Below are 13,776 nucleotides of genomic sequence, written 5' to 3' on the forward strand. Positions count from 1 at the left end.
CATCAGGAGAATAATTAACTGGGCATTTTAAGGGAGTTGCTTTGAATCCAGCTTCTGTAATAGAAGGCACCTGATGTGCATAATGAACTGGAGAAGTGTAAATTCCTGTTACAATTGTAACACTGCATTACATTGCAGGAGAATACTCTCAGAAATAAGGTTGAAAATCCACTTGAAAGCCACAGTAAATATAGGTTAGAAGAAAATTCCAGGCTAAGCAAAATGGGCTAGGTGGGGAAAATGTACTGCTTATCGGTCTAAGCCTTCCAGAGAGGCGATGCCCAGCTCCTCTGGTGAGACCCTGCGCCATCCTGGCACTCTTACAGCGCATCAGGGAGCTGGAATATGACGTGGAGAGGCTGCAGGGGGAAACCCAGAAGTACCACAGCGAGCAGGAGGGCATCCGAAAGCAGCTGGCTGAGAAAGCCAAGGTGAGCAGCTGGCCATGGGGTACGTGGCGGAGGGCAGGCAGGGTTGGCAGACATGCGGGGCGAGGGCCAGCGAGCCCCAGGCACGCAGTGCATCAGAATGTGCTGAGCTCTGCCATGGACCCTGAGGGAAGAAGGTAACTTGAGTACGCGAAAATAGCCTGCCCCGTGTGAGAGGTGCACTGGAAAGTCAAGGCTGGATGATGTCCTGGGGACCCAACCCAGGAGAAAAGCGGTGTTAAGTGTCCCACGCTGCAAACTCACCCTCCACAGAAGGATTGCTGTCTCCTGCTGTTTCAAAGTTATATTTAGAGTCGCTGATGCGAATCGTGGATAGTTGGGGTAGAAGTGCTTATGGCACGGTTTTCGGGTATTGCTTTGATATGCAAATGCTCTGGTTGTTGCAGACTGAGAAGGAGCTGAAGGCTGACTGTGCCAGGCGATCTCTGCAGCTGCAGGAGATGGGGCGCAGGGAGAGGCTGCTGAAAGCTGACCTGGGACGGGCCCAGGAGCAGGTAGGGATGGAGGCAGGGATGGATGGAGGCAGCAGAACTATCTGATTTTTGAGTGCAGGCAAGGGAGTGCTGAGTCCTGAGCACCAGACCTTGGCACTTGTCGTCGGGTGCAGTATAAAAGGCTCATCCACAGGATTTGTGTAGGCATCACAGAAGGTGCGGCAAGATTAATGGGACATGGGAACACGCTATACTCTCTGTAATCATAGCCATGCTGCCTGGGACCCATGCAAACCCTCCTCTGAGCCTAGACCACCAGAAGAAAGCACAAGGAGGTTATCACCCTGCCCCCAGTTAAACTACAACTCTGTGTTTTGCCAGCATGAAATTTTTTAGGAACCCCAGCCTCTGGGAGGCGGAAAAAGCTATGAGTTGTTTGATCACGTTTGGAAAATAAGCCCGAATTTTTTGCAAAGTGGAGCCTCAAGCTTTTAAAGGGAGACTTTTAAAATGGAGACTTTTGAGTCTGCTGTGTAGGTCAGCACAGGGACAGCTGTTTGTGGAAGCTCCGGGAGGAGCCAGCACCAGCAGTGATACAGAAGTGTAAAGCATTGACCTGGGTGAGGATGGTGGTCCTCTCCCACGTACCCAGCCTGCCCCAGGTGTAGCAGCCACGGGAATGTCTGCTGGAGCGTGGAGGGGAGCAGCCAGGGCTCCGGTGGTATGTCCTTCGCCATTTGCACCAGCTCTCCACCAGCAGAATCCTCCCACAGCAGCAGAAGGGCAGCAGGAGGTGTTCAGGAGACATATTTTCCTTGGTGAGGAGGAGCCGACAGCCTCCCCTCTGCATGGCACTGGTGAGCACACCTTCTAGGGAATGTAGCAGGTGTTAGGGCCAAAAGAGGGGCTTGGGGGAACCCTCACAAAGTTGCACGGTGAGAATAGTGTGTCTGCTAGAGCAATGCCCCAATGGGAAGGGCAGGAATGTGCGGGGGGCTTCAGTGCCGGAGATGGCTGGCACCAGGATGCTCTGTGCAGGGTTGAGCAGAGCTGATAACAACTCTCCATGATTTTTGTTTTCCTTTATGTTGACCTCTGCCATAGCTGGAGTCTTTCAAAACCCAAGTGATGCGAGTCTGCTCTCCAGCAGCAGCAGCAGGTGGCGCAGCGAAGGCTGTGAGGGAGCAGCAGGTGAGTTTGGATACCAGCACACAGAGGTGCCCAGCGTCTCCCAAGTTTGGCACATCTCGAGTCAGGTTCTGTGCCTGCTCTGCGCATGGTAGTGCCAGTAGCGTCCCAACTTCTCTGAATCACGAGTTGTGCTGCATCTATCCCAGCTTAATGACTCTGCTCCGCGGTGGGAAGGAGACACGATGGGTTTTGTTACCCAGAGCTTGGATGGAGTCGGTGGGCTGCAGCCGGAGAAGCCCATGAGTCTGACATGGCTACCAGTTTGGAGCAAGTCTCAATTGTTGCTCACTGAGACAATCTGTGGTCCCTCAGATGGAAAAGGGTGTTAATATAGTGCCTTATTCTCTTCTTTCTTTGTCTGCTTTTGCCAGGTGATAGAGAAGGTCAGGCGGATGTTCAAGGAGAACCAACAAATTCGTGAGCGAGAGAAGAATCTGAGGGAGGAATTAAGCTCCAAGCTTGAGAGGGAAAAGGAGGTGTCTGCAAATGTTGAGGTGTTCAAGAAATCCCTGCAGGAGCTTCAGGTCAGCCCTTTAAATACTGATGGTCAACTGCCAGCCAGGAGATAAGCAGCACAGGGCGTTTTTTTGGCCCGAGCATAGGTCAGAGGAAAGATATGCTCGTGCCTTGGCACTAGCCAGGGCACAGCTCTCCAGGTCAGCGAAAGGCAAGTGTAACCCCCAAAACTGTTGGTTGCAAAGAACTAGGAGATATAGCAGAAGCACGTCCTCCCCTGGGCCTGCCCTGAGCTGTTCCCACCAAAGATATCGACCCATGAAGTGAAGTGTGGTACCAAGGCGTTCAGCTGATTGTACCCAGGATGTTTTCAGAGATGTTGTGTTAGTTGCCAAGTCCCAGAAGCCCTCTGGCTGTGGAGGTGAGCTTGTTCACTGGTTGTATTTTTCCTCTAGCTTGGCCTGAGGATCTCCTGCAGCAGCAACAGCTTGCGAGGGGAGCTGGGGAAGCTGGAGGCGATGTGCCTGAGTGCCCCTGTCTCGACCCTCGCAGTGGCGGTGGTGGAAATGACACGAGTCTTCTTGTCCTGGCTGGAGGATGCAGAGCAGCTCCTGGCTGGCATGGGGGTGGACCTGCAAGCCTCTGGCAAAGGTCTGTGTCCCCGTGGGTGGGAATCACAGATGGAGGATTCCAGGTCCCCACCTTGGTGCAAATCTCAGGAGGTGGTTAGCAGAGCGATTGTTACAGCACCGGGAGCATCGTGTGTCAATGAGCTGTCCCCAGCTCTTGCAGAAGCTTAGAGAACACAGGGTGATGCAGCAAAATCGGTGACAATGTGTGACAAGGAAAACAAGTCTCCTGATGGGAACAGGCATCTGGGCTGTGGGCACAGTCAAGCTCCCTTCCAGCAATGTCTCAGCAACAGCAGCGATCTCCTGGGGGTGGGAATGTGCACGAACTGGAGGGGAAACCCTTCTCTGGACCCAGCAGCCTTTTCTGAGGGGATCTCAGAGCTGAATCTCATAGCAAGAAGCTTCTGAGGGTCTCCAGGATAGCGAGGGTCTCTGGGTGCAAGGCAGACCTGTTACCCATGCATCTCTCCTTCCCCAGTAGCCAACACTGGTGCATCCACAAGCTTGGGTGGAAAGTCCACATCATGTGTGTTTTCTGGGTGTCCCAATGAGCACGGAGGGTCACTGTGTGGGAAGCTAGTGGTGGTCCCTTCTCCCTGCTGCCTATGGAAAACCCCCCATCAGGGGAGAGGGGTGAGGGCCAGGCTCAGCATTGGCCAAAGCAAGCAAGCTTTGCAAGGAGACAAGTGGGGTCCCCGGGGCTCCAAGGATCCTGCAGGGGATAGACATGAGCTGTACCAGCCCCCCGGACAGTGAGACCCCCCTTGGCCTTTGCAGGGCTGCTGGCCGCTCTCAGGAGGTTGTTGGAAGACTATCAGGAAACAACACAGAGGAATCGGATGTTGCAGGTACAGGAGCTGGCGTGCACATAAACCAAGTTCACAGGGGATCTTTTTATCAGTAAACACAATGGTAGTGCTAAGTGAGCCATGGTGGGACCCAAACTGGGAACGTACAGGAGCAAAAGTCCCTGTAGTCTGCAGAGTCCTGAGGCCTGCAGTAAATGCGGTGCAATGGAGAAGCCAGAGCCCACTGTCAGCACGTCCATAACCCTAGTGTGGCAAGGGAGGAGGGCAGATCCCTTTTTGTGAATTGTTTGTGAGTGAATGCACATGGGGTGTTTACTTCTTGCCCTGCTGCTGACATTTTCCTGTAACACCTCAGCGTCTGCTGTTTCCCTGCAGGAGCAATTGGAGAGGGTGCGGGAGTCGCAGGAGGCTTTGCTGCGGGAGCACGTGAGGGAGCTGGAAGCGAAACACGAGCAAGACCTAGTGATGAAAATCAAGCAAATTGTCTTGGAAAAAGACAAGGAGAGCAAAGAGGTACGGTGGCATGGAGGTTTGTTAGGAATATGACTGTTAAGCAGGAGAAATAGATGTCTGTAGTGGTGTTGCCTAGTGAGAGGAGGGAGCCCCTAGCCCCAAACTAACTTGGTGCGGTACCGAGAACCTGGATCTCAGCTACCCTGTATTGACTTTAACTCCCCAAAGTGGTGGAACCAGAAGTCATCTGTAGGTAAGGGCTGGACGCTCTGCTGTCGGTCAGTCCCTGGCAGGATGTGGAAAGCAAGGAGCAGCATCCAGATATGTGAGCTTAGTAGGACCTTGCGGTGTCTTGCAGTAAATGGAATGCAAGTGCAGGTGGGCTTCCTTGTGAGCCTTTTGATCACTCCCTTCCCCATGCTCAACTTCTTTTAGGTCTGTTTTGGCTGGAGTAGTTCTCCTGTGGAGCAGTGGGGTGGCTGCCTGAGGGGTTCTTGCTGGGTCACCCTCAGTTCTAGGGAAGCCTGGGTTATCGAGGTGACAGCTCTGGTGCAGAACAGAGCGTTAGTCAAGGTGTGGGTTGGTGTGCTGCCGTGTTGGCATGTGGTGATGGGCAGCGTGTTGTGGTGGTCTGGTAAGAGAGTTTCGAGTGGCTTCTGTGTCTGTTGCTTCAGGAACGGTTGTTTCCAGGCATCGAGTTTTCTCAGGAGGCAGGTAAGGAGCAACTGAGCAGCTCCTCCTTGGTCTCTGCTGTACCTTTCCCCAGGCACTCTTGTCCCCTCCTTAATCAAGTCACCTCATGTCCTGCCAAGCTTTTCTCTCATAACATGCCCCTGATCCAGAGCAGTTGCTCTCCTGGTTGATTTCTCCGTTGGAGTTGAGGTCAGGTCTTTTTCTGCACTGCAACTGTCGCTGTCGATTCTCAGCTTCTGGAGAGCGCTGTTGCCAAGGAGAAGGACAAATGTGAGCAAGCTGTGGAGGAAGAACGGAAAAAGATCCAAGACCTGGAGAGCCACCTGAGAAGCTTGTCTGAGGTCAGTGGCACACATGGGAGGTAAAGCAGAACTGCTCACACTTAGAAGAAATAAATCTGAACGTGTTCTGTCGCATGGTTGTCCATTTGGTCAGGACCTGTTGCTGGACTGTGGGTGTTTTCCCCCCAAAACCACAGAGATGCGTATCAGCAGAGAGAAAGGTAGATTCCTGCAAGCTTGTTAACATCTCAGTTACTACTGATTTCCTCACGCAGGCAATAACAAGGAAGTCAAAGGAGCAGGAGGGCACAGACTCCCAACTGAGAGAGGCTGTGCACAAACTGGAGGAAGCCGGGACACGAGAGGTAGCTCCAACAACCGCTGTGTGCAGGCAGAGGACATGGTGTCGGTGGGGTTTCGCCATCCTTGCTGAGGAGGGATCAGGGCACTTCAGCCTCCTCCTCTTCCCTGAAATGCTTCCCTTTGTCCTTCTGACTGCCAGCTGGGAGAGGCGACACTGATCATGATCCCAAAGGAAAATGCAGGCAATGCTTCCAACTGAGATCACTCATCTTGTTCCCCAGCTGGCGTTACAGCAGCAGGTCCTCATGCGAGAGGAGCAGCTCAAGACCATGCGGAAGGAGAATGAGTTAGAGAGGCAGAAACTGCAGGAAGAAATAGTGGAATATAAAGAGCAGAATAAGCAGCATTCTCTGACGATCGTGGCTTTAGAGGAGAGGCTGCTGGAGGCCAAGCAACTGGAGAAAATGCTGGAGGAGGAAAACGCAGCACTCGTGGTAAAAATGGAAGGTAGCAAAGGATTGTGTGGTGGGATGAGTCTGTCCTGGACACCTTCTCGGTTAACACGAAATTCATATCGAGTTGGAGTAGTGCACTGGCTGCTATGGAGAGTGTTGTGTGCGATGTTGTTTGAGGTTTGCCCACATGCAGGATGAGCCCCACAACTCTCTGAAGATGCTGTTTGACAGGGAGTTGCAGTATCTTGTTGTGTAGCTTTGGAGATCATTAGTAGCATGCCTCGGGCATAGACAGGGCTTTCCCACTGGAGAAAAGCTCTGTGCCCTCTAAAGTGATGAGACTGGAGCACTTTGGGCTGCACCCAGGCATAAGTCACCCTGAGCAAGGAAGGGTGTAAGGAACTGTTAAGCACTGTTGGAACTGGGTCCTAAGAGACATGGGTTCCCCAAAAAGATGGTCCTCAGTCTTCAAAGCTGTCATGAAGTAGCAGAAGCAAGCATGCCTAGGCTAGAAAGAAGTAATTGGCCTTTGTTATTGTGTCCTGTAGAACTTCGGGGTGATGCCAGCAAGTCAGCATCAGGAGCTTGGCTGGAGGTTTCTCCTGCTGCTGAGCTGCACAATTGTCTAAGGTAAGCAGCACTTGCTGATGGTGGTCTTGTTAGAGGGCCTTGGAGAAAAGCAGACGTTATCACTAGGGCAGCTTAAGGAAGACCTAAGGGCTGACTGCAACTTGTCCTGGGATCTTTTCTGGCTGTGACAGTGAAAAGAGCCCTTTGGCTCAGTTGAGATGGTCTTAAAGGGCATGTCAAAGCAATGCCCAGTAGTATGAGTCATGGTCTGTCCTGTCCAGACAGCACCAGGTACGAATGAGCAGGCTGGTGAGTCCTAGTGCCACCAGCATGGACCGAGGGGTCTGAAAGGCCATTAAAAAAGGAATGTGTGTGCAGTTAGTCAGAAGAGGCAGCTCAGGAAGACTCCGTGCAGGCTTCTGTAAAGGAGCCTTTCAAATGAGCAGTGAGCAGTTGTATTTCTCAGGAGATCCAAGGAGGAGCTGACAGCGGCACAGAGCATGCTCCTGTCCAAGGACGCCATCATCGCTGGGCTGACCAAGATGCTGATGGAGACCAGAGCCAGGGTGTCGGACCTGAGAGGTGGGTGAAGCCTGACACACTACTTCCACCTTCCCATCCCCCTTCTGAGCAGAAGCAAGGGTAGGTACTGGCAAGGGTGGGGACGCAGAGGTAATGGGAAATAGATGTCACCATTCTCAAGCAATGTCGTTGCCCTGCTTGGGGCGGTCCCTTCCCTTTGGATAGGTCAATTCCTCCCAGTCCTTGGCTAAGCAATAAGATGTTGGTGAGTGGGAGCAAAAGCTGAGGCCTTCTTTCTCACAGTCCCACTGGTGAATTCCTGTGAGCCTAAAGTGTTCTGAGACTTGAAGAGCCTTGCCTGGGATTCCTCAGTGGGGCATGGTTGTGCTTTGAGGGGAGGCTTTGTGGGAGAAGCCAGCATTGTTGCTGCCAGACCTTGTGAGGGAAAAGGGGACACGTCTATGAATGTTTCTGTGCTGACAACTGCAGATCAGCTGGGGCTGGATGAGGAGATGGCCAGAAACCCACAAAGCCGTTGTTTGTCTAGGGGAGCTGAGTGAGGAGCAGAAGGTGGAATTGGAGCAGAACCTGAGCCGATTGAAACACCAAGAGCGGGAGCTGAACCTGCTCCAAAAGAAGCTATCCCAGATGTCCAGCCTCGTGGAGGAGAAGGATCAAGCCCTGAAAGCAGCAGCTGAAGAGCTGAGGTACACAATGCTGTGCCTTGGTGCTTTGCAAAAGCTGCTCTGTAGGTTCCCAGCAGCTGATGGCATTTAGGTCTCTCCCCAGGAACAAAAAGCATGAGCTCAGGATTGAGCTCGATGGTGTCTCTCTAGAAGCACCACAGGAACTGAAACAGGGATTTAGTGAAGCTTGTGCTGGCAGATGTGTAACTAAGTCACTTGTAATGAAGTGAATGTTCCCCTCCATGCCACGGTAGTCACTGGAGTGTGCCCAGACAGGAGCAGAGCTTGAGTGCTCTCCCGGAGCTGTTTGGGTGACATTCACACATCACAGGCTCCTGAGACAAGAGTCTTGTCTCCTGGCACAGGCAAGCCCGAGTCCACTGCTGGATGCTGAAGGAGGCCTCCCAAGATGTGACCAGAGAGCTGGGGGATGCTCCTGGGACACCAGCGCAGGTGGGAGAAACTTCTAAAAGGGTAAGTCCACCCGGAGGCTGCCGAGGTCTGGGTCTGCTGAGAGCATCAGTCACACACGTGGGGTTTCTCGGCACCGTGGTGAGACGCAGCAACGGTGTCTGCTCAAGGCTGGCTTGAAGCAGGATCCCCGTCTTGTGCTGGGGTAGCCCTGCACTGCTGCTGGCTAATGAGCTGATGTTAGCACAGCGCTTTGGAAGCATGAAGTCACATGTGTGCTAATGGCAGTGATAATTAGCAATTAGGAGAGTGGCAGAAAGGTCTGCAAGCGTTCCTTCCTTCTGCCAGCCTTGCTGCCTGTATAGGCAACAGAGAAGCAGTTACAGGGTTTGAATGTGCAAGAGTAGGGGTAGCTCGTAGCACAGGACAGGAATAAAGGTTCTTTTTTCTCCTGAGCTGAATCACGTTTTGATTTCCCCAGTGTTAGAAATGGGAAGAACTCAAAGAGGGTTGCAGCAGCAGATGGAGGGACTGCAGAAATCATACATTGTGTGCCAGAGCAGCAGTGGCAGAGAGTGTGCCAGCGGGGAGGGCTGACTGTGCGGGGGCCAGGCGGTGACTCACAGCCAGATGACAAGAAGGAGGTATTGCCTGTCCTATTCGGCACGCAGCAATGGATGGGGAGCTGCAGCCCAGCCAAAGCGGCGACTCAGGAGCAAGTGGCATTTCTCTGAGCAGTGCTGTGGGGTGCCGGTGGCCGGCGGGGGTTTGCAGCCGCCGCTGGTTGCGTGTGGGATGCAAGGACAGGCATGTCCTCACCTCAGATTTTAGGGCTGCCGTCATAATGCAGCAAGCTGGATGGAGCTGTAATAGGGAAATGCAAGTGACTGCGTGCATGGGTGTAGTTTAAAAGAGAATAATGCATGAGATCATGTATAAAGGTAGGCCACAAAGACTGTCAGTTATCTGTGCATCAAAGAAAGTAAATGTTTTGTGGTGTGCATGAGAAATGCCGACATGGCCGTTCAGAGCCACGCACCAGCCCTCTCCCAGCTCTCTGACACCTTCACGGGGCTTCTGGTCTCCCTGGGGTGCAGCTGGCTGACAGGATCTCTGACGCTGCTCTTCTACCCCACAAATTCATAGAGCGGGTGTAGGGCAAGACACGACGGGTTTTGCTTTTGGTCTGTACCAAGTGACCAGTGTCTGTCAGTGAAGCTGTATTTAAGCTGAGTTCATGCTGAGCCAGATGCAGTTCTGGGCAAGAATCAGCTGGGCTGCTTCTTCCAGGAGCCAGTGGTAGACTTGGCTGACCTCGGTGCAAAATGCCGAGGCCTCAGGCATGAGGAAACGATCCAGCGCCAAAAAGAAGGCTTGGGTGAGCTCCGGGAGAGAGTAAAGATGCTGGAGAAGAGGCAGTCCTCAGGTAAGCGTGGCCATCCCTGGAAAGGGAAGATGGGTGAGTTTGTATCCGGCAGACCCCAGGGTCTGTTCTAGTGGAGTCCAAGTCAGAAGTGAGGAGGCTCCGTGCACCATCACTCCTGCAGTGCACATCCTCAATGCGAGGGAGAGCAGCCATCACCCAAAGGAACTCAGCCCTGGGTGCTGTGGTCTCACAAAGCCTCACAACTACTGTACACTCTGAGAATCTTCTGCTTGCCCTAACATGTTCTGTTTCAGCCCCTGTATGGGGAATAGTACGGAAAAGCAGCGCCATCGCTGTTAGAAGCTACAAGGAGAGTAGCAGTTTACGGTACAACCTTTGAATCGCCCCTTAAGCAACAGGTTTGCATCCTACTTCAGTAGAGAAAGCAGTGCTTGAACCCTCGGAGAGCGATGTTGGCGGGGAAGGCTGGTGCAGGCTTTACTCCATAGCCTGCGTGTCTCTCCGTGCATGCTCTCCATAAGGGGGACCTGGCAAGCCTCAAAGTGGCCGAAGTATGAAGCCATCGCACTTCACACAGAGAGTGGAACGACTCAGTAGGTGTTTGTTTGCCTCCAGCTGCCATGACGAAGGGTTCAGAGCCGCTGGTGGTCCGGATGAAAGACTTGCTGGAGAAAATAGTCCAGAAAACAGGTCTTGAGAAGGAACCTGCACCCTTGTCAGGAACACAAGGGAAGGGTGGCAAGGTAAGAAGGCAGTTTGTGGTTTCATAGGAAAAGTATTCCCTGGAACAAGGAGAATGGGGCTTTTGAATATAGTGAAGAAGCAGGCAGGGGGAAGCGGGAGATGTAAAATCCAGCAGCATGTGAGATGCAATCATAATGGAAGGCAGCGGGTGCAGAGATCCATTCGGGATGCCGCCTGCTGTGCAGAGCAGGAGGCTTTGGACAGAGGTAGCTTTCCCGAGGCTGGAGGCAGCTCAGCCCAAAGCCAGGCAATCTGTGGGCTCTGATGATGTTTCCCTGTCTGTGCAGGTCTCTGATCACATTCCTAACAGGGGCTTGGACGGGGTCACCGGTGAGGCAGCCAGCTCGGAGATGGTTGATGCAGCAGATGTCGACAAGAAGATGGTACATCGGCGATAGACATGTTAAAATGATCCCCAGCACTCATCAAGAATAAACGTGTTTCAGAAGGCAGGGACTGGCATCAGGGCTGCAGGAATAGTGTCAAGGAGGAACTGTGAATTGCAGGACACAGGGTACACCAGGCATCTTTGGACACCAGAACATGCATTGGGGTGCCTCCTTTTCCCTTTCCCACTGAAGGTCTTTGCGGGTGTTCTCTGGGGCAGTCAGGGCTGATTCTCAAGGAGAGGTAGGGTTGGAGAGGACAGAGACCATGGCCAGCTTTCATACCTGCTAAATGTTGCAAGAGAGGCTGCAGAGGGATGGAGATGGCTGCCAGAGGAAGTGTCCATTGGTAGTGCAGTGAGTGAGTTGTGAAAGTGGGTCACTTCCCTCCAAAAAGAGCAGAAAAATGTCCAGCAGTGAAAACAGGTCATCCTAAAAAAGGGAAAAATCCACTCCCAAAGAGCTGTGTGGTTGGGAATGGAAGGGCAGGTGTAGAAGCATCTGGTTCGGAGCTCGGATGCTCTCCAGTGTGATGTTGTCACCTCTCTGAGCACCTCTAAGAAACGCAGCTCCAAGGCAGGGATGAGCCTCAGCCGGCCGTGTTTCTCGGAGCGCTCAGATCTCACCCAGGGAAATGACCCAAAGGGAAGGTGGGCAGCGGTTTCCTTGTGACATTCCCAGCTCTTCGGCAGAGCAGAAGGGAAGCAGATGGCTGAGTGGCGTGATGTTACATGGAGGAGGACTTGGTAGAGACTCATAAATAATATGTCCCTCATTCTTCCCACAGTACCTGGATGTAACTGGTGCTCTGGGAAGGCTGCTGAAGGTGAGGGAGCTGATGGGAGTGCAGTCCCTGAAGCATCTGCCTCGGGAGGAGAGGGAAAAAGCAGGACTACAGATACAGAAGGACCTGGGGCTGCTGTACAATAAGATCAGGAACCTCCAGAGCCGCCTGGAGAGAAAAGAAGAAATGCTGAAAGATTATGAGGAGCTCATGGAGCAGCTCAGGTACTGAATGTCCTTCAGTGTGGCCTCCAGTGGTGTGGAGGGTTCTAGGAGGGACAGCCGCACGTGTCCTATGGTTTCACTCAAAAGCCGTCTCTCCCAGGCAAAGCTCAGCTGGGAATCAGGAGGTTCATGCGCCCTTGTTTTGCACAGGCTGAGCCAAGCATCCCTGCAAAGGTGCCAGGAGGAGATTTCCAGACTTGAAGATGAAGTCTCCAGGGAAGCAGAAGAGAAGGCTCTGCTGAAAGAGGCTCTGGAGAGGACCCAGCTCCAGCTGAACAAGGAGAAGAGGCTGCTGCGAACGGCCAAGCAGCACAAGGTGAGAGCGTGAGAGCTGGCGAGGGAGCCCCAGGAGCTGAACGTCCCCATGCCTGAGCATTCAAAGGCAGGTCGTGGTGGTCCACAGGCACCTCTGAGCTCAGCCAAGTGCTTCAGGTTATGTCGGCCCCTCTGGCATGGGGCACCTCTGTTGTGGGCTTATGACAGCCAGAAAGACGAAGGAGCCCAGATTTTGTGGTCAGTCTGACCGTGCCAAGAGGCTGGATGTCTCAAGGCTCAGCCAGGCTCGGCAGCATGGCAGTATCCTTGCTGCTGGAGTTGAGGGCGATGTGCGTGTAGGCAGCTCTATCGCTGGACTTGACCCATGTCCTAGGGTGAAGAGGAGGTCCTCCACGTCTGGGCAGTGTGAAGGGCATGCCTAGCTCTCATGGGCAAATGAGGTGTTTGATGTCTCTCTGTTCTGCAGCAGGGAGCCAAGAAGCCCTTCTGCTCAGACAAACGGAAAACCAAAGAGCGCACGGCAGAAGCTGTCAAGACGGGAAGCTCGTAGGAGAGGCACCATGTGGGCCTTTGGTGGAGGAAGGTCATTGGTAGGAACGAGTTGTCACACTGTGGACTCATCATGACGGACGTGGCACGAGATGAGCGTGTGTTTTGAGGAGTAGCGCCTGGGTGTGCTGGTGTGACTGTACAGTGTGTAGGACCTTATTTTCCTGCAGCACATGACCCATACTGCATGGTGGGGTTTATAGCAGTGGGAAAGGTTGTGTTGATACAGCCCAGCATATACATGTGTGTGCATATATATATATGTGTGTAGATACAGCCCGGTGTATAGAGCATGCATGTGAGGTCAGTGGTGTGGGTTCTGTCCTATTGCTGCTGAAGTGGCCTCGAGTACATGAAGCCTGCAGGACTTGAACTGTCCCTTGCACTTGCAACTCCCGTGTCCTCCAACCCTCGAGGTGTCACGAGGGGGTTGGAGGAGCAGGCACAATGTGATGTGGAAACAAAACGCACCAGGAACACCACAGCAAGCTGCCATGTAGTAATGGGAAGGGAAGAAGAACCACGTTGGCATATATGTACAGCAGCACATGAGAAGAAGCTGGGGAAGACGAGCAAAGTCCTGGTGGGTTGGGATGGGGCAATGGAATGCAGACCTGCTGCCCCTGTTGCTGTTAGCAAGGCTTAAGAGCAGATGCTGGTTTCTGGGGAGCAGTGGCATTTCTGCGGGAGGAGGAGTGTCCTTGCAGGGAACGGGCAGCTCCAGCCACACATCACCACCCCTGCAGCCTCTGCATCGCTCAGAGCATTCTGGGCTGAGTCCTCGGCAGATCTGCTCAGTCGAGGATAATTTGAATGAGAGCAAAACCCCGCTGGGGTTTTTCTGGGTTTGCGTTGTGTGGTTTTGTTTATAACAGGATAAAAAGGTCTGTAGGCAGCACAGAAGGGCTGGGGCTTGCTGACGCAGAAACAGCACCGTCCGTGGGTGCGCTGGCCCGCAGACCCTCGCCGGGGTGTCGGGCACCCAGCGGTGCCGATGCCTCATTCCTGGTGGGGGCTGTGCGCTTAGCGGCTGTGCCGGGGGGCTCTGCTTATCCTGGTTTTCCCCCTCCTAGACGTGCTG

General features: G+C 53.3%; 1 protein-coding gene across 1 annotated transcript in view; it reads left to right on the forward strand.

Annotated features, from left to right (window-relative positions):
• FHAD1 (forkhead-associated (FHA) phosphopeptide binding domain 1) overlaps positions 1-12,696 on the forward strand; it is a 17,050-nt gene extending 4,354 nt beyond the window's left edge. Inside the window, exons 4-21 of the mRNA XM_009878163.1 lie at positions 327-431; positions 836-943; positions 2,446-2,598; positions 2,986-3,181; positions 3,940-4,010; positions 4,347-4,484; positions 5,351-5,458; positions 5,983-6,208; positions 6,705-6,786; positions 7,193-7,308; positions 7,796-7,955; positions 8,300-8,408; positions 9,636-9,771; positions 10,348-10,475; positions 10,764-10,859; positions 11,650-11,870; positions 12,021-12,186; positions 12,613-12,696. Of these exons, the coding sequence (XP_009876465.1) occupies positions 327-431; positions 836-943; positions 2,446-2,598; positions 2,986-3,181; positions 3,940-4,010; positions 4,347-4,484; positions 5,351-5,458; positions 5,983-6,208; positions 6,705-6,786; positions 7,193-7,308; positions 7,796-7,955; positions 8,300-8,408; positions 9,636-9,771; positions 10,348-10,475; positions 10,764-10,859; positions 11,650-11,870; positions 12,021-12,186; positions 12,613-12,696 (2,403 nt within the window). The remainder of the gene's footprint in view (positions 1-326; positions 432-835; positions 944-2,445; positions 2,599-2,985; positions 3,182-3,939; positions 4,011-4,346; positions 4,485-5,350; positions 5,459-5,982; positions 6,209-6,704; positions 6,787-7,192; positions 7,309-7,795; positions 7,956-8,299; positions 8,409-9,635; positions 9,772-10,347; positions 10,476-10,763; positions 10,860-11,649; positions 11,871-12,020; positions 12,187-12,612) is intronic.
• The last annotated feature ends 1,080 nt before the right edge of the window (positions 12,697-13,776 follow it).

The sequence above is a fragment of the Apaloderma vittatum genome, unplaced genomic scaffold (genome assembly GCF_000703405.1).
Source record: "Apaloderma vittatum isolate BGI_N311 unplaced genomic scaffold, ASM70340v1 scaffold20481, whole genome shotgun sequence".
Taxonomy (NCBI): domain Eukaryota; kingdom Metazoa; phylum Chordata; class Aves; order Trogoniformes; family Trogonidae; genus Apaloderma; species Apaloderma vittatum.